General features: G+C 36.9%; 1 protein-coding gene across 1 annotated transcript; it reads left to right on the top strand.

Annotated features, from left to right (window-relative positions):
* Nucleotides 1-454: 454 nt before the first annotated feature.
* On the top strand, nucleotides 455-9,520 carry hif1al2 (hypoxia inducible factor 1 subunit alpha, like 2). The gene is made up of 14 exons (XM_067422717.1): nucleotides 455-645; nucleotides 1,810-2,036; nucleotides 2,112-2,242; nucleotides 2,329-2,413; nucleotides 2,523-2,599; nucleotides 4,022-4,197; nucleotides 4,292-4,398; nucleotides 4,687-4,834; nucleotides 6,714-6,901; nucleotides 6,986-7,059; nucleotides 7,625-7,872; nucleotides 7,967-8,039; nucleotides 8,410-8,503; nucleotides 8,585-9,520. The coding sequence occupies exons 1-14, from the start codon at nucleotides 545-547 to the stop codon at nucleotides 8,848-8,850; spliced, it is 1,995 nt and encodes a 664-aa protein (XP_067278818.1). The 5' UTR covers nucleotides 455-544; the 3' UTR covers nucleotides 8,851-9,520.
* The last annotated feature ends 342 nt before the right edge of the window (nucleotides 9,521-9,862 follow it).

Genomic DNA, 9,862 nt, shown 5'->3' with positions numbered 1-9,862 from the left:
TACTTGTGCACAATGTGCCATATTTGTTGTATTTATGGTAAATTCATTTTGGTTTTCAGAATGTTAATAGATTATTTTAAGTGCTTTCTTCTTATTTTAATGTTAAAAATGTGTTTGTTGTTTGTTTGAATTCATTTATTTATGTTAGATTAAATTGTTCAATTAAATTATTTAAATTAACTGCCATCACACAGGAAATAAGAAAATTCATTATTGTTGCTTATGAAATAATAGATTTGACAATATTTTTTAAACTGGTAGTAGATTTCCTGGAATCACGAGTGGTCGTTATTCAAAACCAAATCTACAAGATCTGAGTTCTCAGAAAAGTAAAAGACCATCTTGTTTTGACAGATGCAAACCTATTGGTGATTAATGGCCATCTGTCACATGGAACATGAAGGGAGGGTCTTAGGGCTCCTACAGAGATGGTTATAAACACAAGCATGTCCAGAGATTACAACCAGTGAGTTTGACCACATTCCATCTGGTAACATGCCTGACATGAGCACATGATCGCTTGAGTCATATTACATTTGTTTTAATGATTCCAACGCATTTGGAAACGGTTAGGGATCCACGAAGAGGAGAGTGCCATGGAAAAGCTAGAAGAAAGCAAATATTCATTGAGCAGAAGAAAACGAGGTGAGTACAAAAACATTAATCCATGATACTCACATACAAATTCAACAGTTTTGTACAAAATACATACTATATATATATATATATATATATATATATATATATATATATATATATATATATATATATATATATATATATATATATATATATAGACACACTATGGATTCAGAATCATATATATATACAAAATATATATTATTTTTTGTGACAATGCATTCATTAGAACTAACCTGAGAAATTGGGACAAGATGCACATACAACAAATTTTAGTTAAATCTTTTATTAATTTATCTTCGGAAAATTTAAACACTTAAAATGGAAAGGAAACAAACGTTTAAAAAAAATTTAGTCATGGGCTTTCTGGTAGCGACAAATAATGATAAATTTCGCTCTGTTATCGTGCATAGTATCTTTTTTCAAATTAAAGAAATATTCAGATAATACCTAAACAGCAAATCAGTCAGGACATTGCAAAGTTATGATAACAGAGGAATTTGGGCAATTATTTGCATGCCACTTAATAGGAAATATATACAATTAAAATGAAAAATACATTAAAATGCTTTTACATTTCTGCATTTAGCAGATGCTTTTATCCAAAATGACTTACAGTACAATAGAGTTAATAAAGCAGTTGTTCACAAAGTCGACACTATTTATGGCATATGATGGCAGTTTATTAGAAGATTTAGGAAACAAGCTAGAGCAGAGAAAAACGTAATTGTATGAATAAAGAATAAATGATGTTTTTTTATATAAAATCACAATCCGTTTTTTTTAGCAAATATTTTAGCAATTATTATTATCTTTATTTTTTACATTTTCAGATAAATAAATAAAAAAACGTGTAAAAGCATATGCACATGGGGAGGCACTATCAGAAGGCATGGCATTGTATCAGAAGCTGCAGGCAACTGCGCTTGGTAGTGATAAGACAAAGTGACGCAGTCATGACGTCTCTTTTTCCATCAGTAATGGGTGCTGTCCTCTGTCTACAGAGAAAATTATGATGATTCTAGTGTATGTTCCCTCCTCTGAATGACGCTAGTTGAGAGTTGGGTCAACAGCAACGTGTGCAAACAACTAAAACAATGTCATTTAAAATGTTTGCATGTTTATGCTGAAAATGCTTTGTTATTCAAATTCTCCATAACTTAAATACAGGGTCTGCACAGAATGGACAAAAATATGTTCTCGCTTGGCGGCACGGAGCAGAAGGAAGATGGAGAGTCAGCTGTTCGAGGAGTTAACTGCTCTTTTGCCTCTGGACCCCAATATGGACGGTCAGCGAGACAAAGCTTCAGTCATACGTCTCACAATCGCCTACCTCCACCTGAGGGGACTTCTGAACACACCAGACAACTGTACACAGTCCTCTCCTCCTTCACCAGGTAGAAAGAAAGGGGGCTGAAAGTAGAAAAGGGGTTGAAAGTAAGCAACTTTTCTAAAGGCCGTTGTGATTGTAGGAGTATCGACTAAACCTCATGAGAGGGAGTTGCTAGATTCTGCCCTCGGAGGGTTTGTGGTTTTGTTGTCTTTGAATGGCAAGGTCATCTTCACCACTAATGGCGTAACTACACACACTGGAATTAACCAGGTGATGACACTAAAACTAAATGAATTGCACGTACTTGGAATGACTTTACTGGCTTCTTTAGTAAATCGCAAACGTTTCTCTTCCAGATGGATTTGATCGGGAGAAGTTTGTTTGAGTTCTTGCATCCGTGTGATCACACAGAGGTCAAAGACATCCTCTCAAGACTGATGGGTGAGCACTTCATGCTGAAAAGAACCATTTTGACCATAAATTTCCATGATGGTCTAGGCTGGTTTATGCTAGCTCCTCACGGTTATTTGATTTGCTGATAATATTTCAGGAAACAAAGGACAGCAGGAATGTGAAGTGCTCCTCAGAATAAAAAGTGTGATGAACCAGAAGCTGACTCCTTGGAAAGTAAGAAACGCTTCTTTCCATTGTTCGCACATTGTTTTTACATGTTGTCAGCAGCTATCAACCTGTAGCCCAAAACTGGTTGCCCACTGAAGCTAAGCAGGGCTGAGCCTGGTCAATACCTGGATGGGAGACCTCCTAGGAAAACTAGGTAGCTGCTAGAAGAGGTGTTAGTGAGGCCAGCAGGAGGTCCTCACCCTGTGGTCTGTGTGGGTCCTAACGCCCCAGAATAGAGATGGGGACACTATTGGCAAAAAAAGCTTTCAGATGAGATGTTAAACTGAGGTCCTGACTTTTTCTGTTCATTAAAAATCCAAGGATGTCCTTTAAAAAAGAGTAGGGGTGTAACCCCGGCATCCTGGCCAAATTTGCCCATGGCCTCTCTCCATCATAATGGCCTCCTAATCATCCTCATAAATACAGTACCTTCTACTAGTATTGGCACCCTTGATAAATATGAGCAAAGGCGGCTGTGAAAATAAATCTGCATTGTTTATCCTTTTGATCTTTCATTCAAAAAAATCAAAAAGTGCTAACCTTTCATTGAAGTAAAACAATGGAAAGTGGGGGGCAAAATCTCATTATGAAATAAATGTTTTCCTCTAGTTCACGTTGGCCACAATTATTGGCACCCAATCATTGCAACATCCTTTTCCCAAGATAGCAACTCTGAGTTTTCTTCTATAATGACTGATGAGTTTGGAAAACACCTGACAGAGAGATCAGAGAGCATTCAATAATTCATTATATTTATATTGCACTTTTTCTAGACACCCAAAGCGCTTTACATATAGAAGGGGGAATCTCCTCACCCACCACCAATGTGCAACATCCACCTGGATGATGCGACGGCACCCATATTGCGCCAGAACGCCCACCAGACACCAGCTGATTGGTGGAGAGGAGACAGAGTGATTAGGCAAATCATTATATGGAGATTATTAGGAGGCCATGATGGACAGGGGCCAATGGGCAAATTTGGGGATTTTTATTAATGACCACAGAGAGTCAGAACCTCGGGTAAACGTCTCGTCCGAAGGACGATGCTCATTGACAGTATCGTGTCCCCATGACTATACTGTGGCGTTAGGACCCACACAGACCACAGGGTGAGCGCCCCCTGCTGGCCTCACTAACACCTCTACCAGCAGCCACCTGGTTTTCCCGTATTTACCAAGGGTGGCAATATTAGTAGAGGGCACTGTATAATGATTGGCTTTATCACCCCATCTCCTCTCCATCATAAGCTGGTGTGTGTTGAGCATTCTGGCGCAATATGGCTGCCATTACATCATCAGGTGGATGCTGCACTGGTGGTTGAGAAGATTTCCCCCATTCGATATGTAAAGTTCTTTGAGTGACCAAAAAGCCCTGTATAAATGTAACAAATTAAATGTTATGAATCTTTGCTTTTTTTGTCTGAAGATTATTCAGTGTACTGGAAAGAAAAAGACATCAGCTACACTTGGATTCAGTTGCCTAGTTCTTCAGTGCAGGGTTCTGCCCATGCAGGAGATCACTGAAGTGGATGCAGCGCTGAATACAAGCACGTTTATGAGCGTACACAGCCCAGACATGAAGTTTACCTACTGCCACTCAAGGTAAAAGCTTATGCATGTGGCTTTCAAGTGCAAAAACCTAACCTTTGACCTTCTTTGGGTCGTCTTTATATTTAAAGCTCTTTTTTTGGCTCAGGGTTGTGAAGTTTACCGGCTTTCGTTACACCGAGTTGTTGGGTCAATCAGTGTACCAGTATTATCATCCCGCCGACTGCCAACAAATCCACAAGGCACACGTTTGCTGTAAGAGGGATATCTTGTCATCTGTGCTCCACTTTGTGTGCTTAATTTGACTTGTTTTATTATTAAATTTGTTAAATATATATCAAAAACTGTACTGTACATTTTAAAGTAAGCAGCCCTTAAAGGGATATTCACACAAAAGTAGCATTATATATTTAACCTCATGTTTTTCCAAACCCATTTGACTTTATTTCTAAGATATTATTGCAAATTGTATTAATTTATTTTAATAATGACAGCATTTTTCTTTTTTCTCTTTAATAATGTTTAAATATCTTTCCGGAACAGTGCTCTCCAAGGGTCAGATGTCAACTGGGAAATATCGGCTACTGCACAGACATGGTGGCTATGTTTGGGCAGAGACAGACGCGTCAGTGGTGTGCAACAGTTGCACTGGTGTGCCAGAGAGTGTCATCTGCATCAATTACATTCTTAGGTTAGAAAATTGCCACTAGCAATGCCAAAGACATTGGTTCAATTCAGAATGCACATACTAAAACTATACCTTAAGTGTATTGTAAGTTACTGAGGGTACGTTTATACAAGAATGATGGGTAACACTTTACAATAAGATTTCATTAGTTAACATTAATGTATTAACTAACATGAACTAACCATGAGCAATACATTTGTTACTGTATTTGTTCATCTTTGTTAACATTAGGTAATAAAAATACATCTGTTCATGGTTTGTTCATGTTAGTTCACAGTGCATTAACTAATGTTAACAAGGTTTTAATAATGTATTAATAAATGTGGAAATTAACATTAGCAGAGATAAATAAATGCTTTATAAGTGCAGTTAATTATTAGTTCATATTAACTAATATTGTTAATTCATGTTAACTAATGAACCTTATTGTTAAGTGCTCCCGAATGATGTACTAAAAACAGAAACGGTTTTCCTTGGCGTTTTTTGCGTACAGACGACAATGTTGTCAAAACCATCCTTGTTCACATGGATTTGGGAAAACAAATTAAAATGCTGTGTTATTCATGCCAGGCCAGTAGTTGGCGATGTCACTTTGTAAAGAAACACTACGCACCTATAGACTGAACACGTAATATCCATGCGCATCCATTTTGTAGTTTACAGGGAGACAAGAACGGTTTAGTTTTCAAAAACCTGAGTTTGAATCATTGTCGTGTAAACTTATTGCCAAAATGAAAAAAAAGCTTTGTTTTTAGTTGAAAACTGTCTCATCTAAACTTATAAGACACTTTTTTTTTCCTATGGGGAACAACGTTTTTAACTAAAAAGAGAACGCTTTTTTTGCGTTTTAGCTGTTTACTTACATGCTAAAAAAAATATACCGTTCTTCTCTGTTTTCACAAATAAGTGTTGTTGTTTACACATTGACATCATGCGCATGTGAATTACGTGTTCACCACATAGACAGTAAAAGAAATGGACCGAGCGATCCCATTACGCAACGGCGAAATAATGAAGTCAACCTAGGGGCACTCACTTCCTGATGGCTGAGCGAACTGCGCAGGCTCAGACTGAGCTTGACGACGTAGATGTGACGTGAGCCTCCTGTCTGACAGCTGTAGGTCTTCTAGTAGTTGTGGAAAGTGAAAGCTGAATCACGTTGTTTAAATATTTTCTCCCGTTGCTTTTGGCTCACTATGGGCTTCTCCCCATTCTTCCCCCTTGACTTTATCAGACTTTATGTCTCCACGTCCCCCCGACTGTCTCATAGACAGTAAAAGATTGCCTGCGAGCGTCTCCTCCGGTCTATACGGTAATTTCTCAACTGTGCGACAGGGTCGCGTTGGTTATGACGCAATCGTTAGCCTATTTTTACAAAAACAGCTTCTGCGGGGCGATAGTGTAAGATACAAGGTAACGGAGCCTTTTATACATTGTCGTTTTTCTTTAGAAATAAACAATGGACAAATGGAGTCTTTAAACGTCTCAGATGTAAAGTTTTTCACTGTCAAAGTGACTCAAAAATGAATGGGAGTCAATGGGATGCTAACAGCAGGTGATGGCTTGGTTAGCAATGGCCACCCCTATGGGTGGAACGCTTTCCGAGCGCTAGATTACCCCCTTGGTTCACCACAGACTGGGTGTTCAGTCTATGGGTGTGCAGTGTTTCTTTACAAAGTGACATCGCCAACTACTGGCCTGGCATGCAAGATACAAGATACCTTTTTTTAGTCGTTTTCGCAGATCCATGAAAAACTTTTCAGTTTTTTGCAGTGTTGTCAAGTAAACATGCCCAAAATGTGTGAATGGCTGAAGTTATATTGTCTTATTTAAATTCTTATTTATACATTTTAATGTATTTGTTCACTTCATCATATTTTAGTGGTGTGGAGCAGCCCGATTTGGCATTTTTACTAGAGCAGAAAAAACAAGATCCGAAGCCACTCAATTCACTTTGTCCAGAATCCCATCCTGCCCATTTTCCACTGTCTGCAAACAAGCAGGATGAAAACAGCTTTAGAAGCAAATCAAATGTGCCCAGTATTCATACAATACCCCTAAAGCAAAGAGGTAAAACTAATAGATATTAACATTTCACAGCATATGATGTTATTGAAAATACATTTTATAATGATGAACTGTGTTTTTGCTTAGAGGGTGATATGCAGGAAGTTCATGATTGCAGAGAGATCACACATGATACAGAAGAGTGCTGCAATTTCAACTGTGTGAGTACCCTTACAAAATGTACTGTGGTATCCTGGATGTTAATACCGTAGTATTTTGATATAGCACACCATGATGCTAAATTGGTACTAAACACATTTGCACTAAAAATGTGGGGCTGGTAAGATGTTTTTTTAAGTGTGCATAAAGGCTGCATTTATTTGATCAAACATAAAACAGTAATATTGTGATATTTTATTACAATTTAAAATAACTTTTTTATTTTAATGCATTTAAAATATATATATATATACTCCTGGATTTTCAGCATCATTACTCCGGTCTTCAGTCACACGATCCTTTAGAAATCATTCTAATCGTTTCTTATTATCATTGCTGAAGAGTTGTGCTTGATTAATATTCCTGTGGAAACTGGAATACATATTTCAGGATTATTTGATGAATACAAAGTTCAAAAACAACAGAATTAATTACAAAAAAAGTTTTTGTAACATTGAACTTTTTTAACTGTCACTTTTGATCAATTAAATGCATATTTTTTAAAAAGAAAAGTGACATGTGCAGTACATATGTGAAATCCTGCCTATTTGCTGTGCTTTACTGCAGGATCTGTGTGAGTTAGACTTGGACAGTCTGGCTCCATACATTCCCATGCATGGAGAGGACTTCCTGCTAACTCCCTTTTTAGACGGGACAGTGAACAGCGCTGAACTAAATGTGTGTGGACCATCATTAAACAGTCCACATCAAAAACTGGACCCTCGGTTGCAAAATTCAGAGGGAAAGGTCTTTCCACCCATGAAGAGCTTTACACATAGCCAACAAAGTGTCAGCCATTATATTCAAACAAACAGGTGTGTCTAATAAATATATTTTTCTGGTGGACAATAATGCTCGATATGCCTTTTGCAATCTATTAATAGATTTATTACATTTATTTTGTTATAGTTTCACCGATACTAACCTGTCAACAGCCAAGCAGTGGAATAACAGCTTACAACTTGTGAACAGAATTTCAAAGGTATACTGTGCTCATGTGCATGCAAACTACCTATTATATTAGTTTGTTCCAGTCCTCCAATTTGATTGGTGGACTCATTCAGCACAGAAGCACCACTACTGTATGTTGCTCAGCTGTTGATTATGCTTAGAGTTCATTTAAAATTATTTTCAAAAATAGACAAAGTAAAAACATTGTGCAATATTCTGTCTAAAATGTAAGTTATACAAATGAATGTATTGTTCATTTAATTGTTGTATAAAAGTATAAGATAATATTTAATATTCCATACTGAATTAGAATTTTAGATTGTAATTTGAGTTTAAACAACCCTGAAAATACATTAAAATTAAGTTTTCAGTAAGTAATCAGACTAATTCCATTCTTGCAGGTTTATAATTATAAAGAGCATCCCCTCTTCTCAGCTGATCACTGGAGGGAAGTGCTAAAAGTTCCACAACCCAACAGAACACACTGGAACATTGGTAGGATCGCTTCCAGATTTCAACAAAACAATATTTCCTCAATATATATAGCAGTTTTTACATTGATGGCATTTCCACTAGATGGGCCAATACCAAGGCAATGTCACAGAGGCCTCAATCCACTTGGATCAAAGTACAGACCACTTCCAGAGAATCCCAAGCATCATCTTCAGAATACAAAGCACCTTTATGATGTAAAAGCAGACTCAGCACTTTTAACTCTTCCTATTTTGAGTGGGTGGGAGTGTGAGGTCAATGCTCCTCTTGACCCCACATCCTATTTGCTCCAAGGGACAGAAATTACATCTGTTCTGGACCAAGTGGCCTCAAGAGTACCTTGGTGCTGATACAATACAAAATTAGAAGTCTTATGATGACGACACTTACCAGTAATCAACACCAACAAGCATTGCCTTAGTGTACATTACTAAAACCTGTGTGATGAGTAAAGTTTTCATTCATCTTAGGCTTTGTGCTATAAATGACACCTTTCTGAAGTTACAGCGCAAATAGTATAGTAGTGACCAAAAGTGATGTCTGGCCTAGGAAAATTGACATATTCACCATTTAAATATTACTAAAGATTTATTACAGATTTTGTAAGTATAATGCATACTTAATACTATAATGCAATTGACATGCACATTGTACAGACATCATTTTTGGCCAAGATGACATACAAAGAGAAAATACATGGAAAATAAAATTAATTTATGCATTTTTGCATAAAGTAAAACCTGTAGCTGTAGTTTGCCTTTTTTGCCAAATGATTGTGTCAGATAAATACCTTAACCAAGTTTAGGGTTTTGTTCTTACCTCGTATTTAAAAAATATAAAATATTTTCCATATATTTTAATGGCTTATGCAAACATAAAGGGTCGTTAAAAACAAATGATCACCGTTGGACATCACTTTCAGCCACTACTGTATGTTATTATGGCATTGAGTCTTCTACGATTGCTGTGTTGTATTTCAGCATATTCTAGAAATCTTTAAGAATAAATAAGGGCATATTGTTTGCACTGTCACAATGTCTTGATTCAAAAAAATTCATGCTTTGGGTCATGATAATTTTACTTATGGTCAGCGTGTCTGCACTCATTTGTTACCTTTCCATCTTATCAAATAAAAGACTCAAGACTTTGGTGCTAATTTAAAAGGTTATATAGGCACAGTGAGAATCCTCACTCACGCTCATTGGCTGCAGCCTCTTTAGATATGCTGGTAGCGTGGTGTTTGATGCGAAACGCACTAATTAACGCCTTAGACAAGTGAAAGATTTGACAATGAAAAAAAATCTTCAGTATTGATGCCCAAGTTGCTTCTTTTTCATGGCTGGGTGGGAATTAATGATTGTG

Source organism: Pseudorasbora parva, chromosome 18 (assembly GCF_024679245.1).
Source record: "Pseudorasbora parva isolate DD20220531a chromosome 18, ASM2467924v1, whole genome shotgun sequence".
Taxonomy (NCBI): Eukaryota; Metazoa; Chordata; class Actinopteri; order Cypriniformes; family Gobionidae; genus Pseudorasbora; species Pseudorasbora parva.
This window is presented reverse-complemented; position numbering and strand designations above follow the sequence as displayed.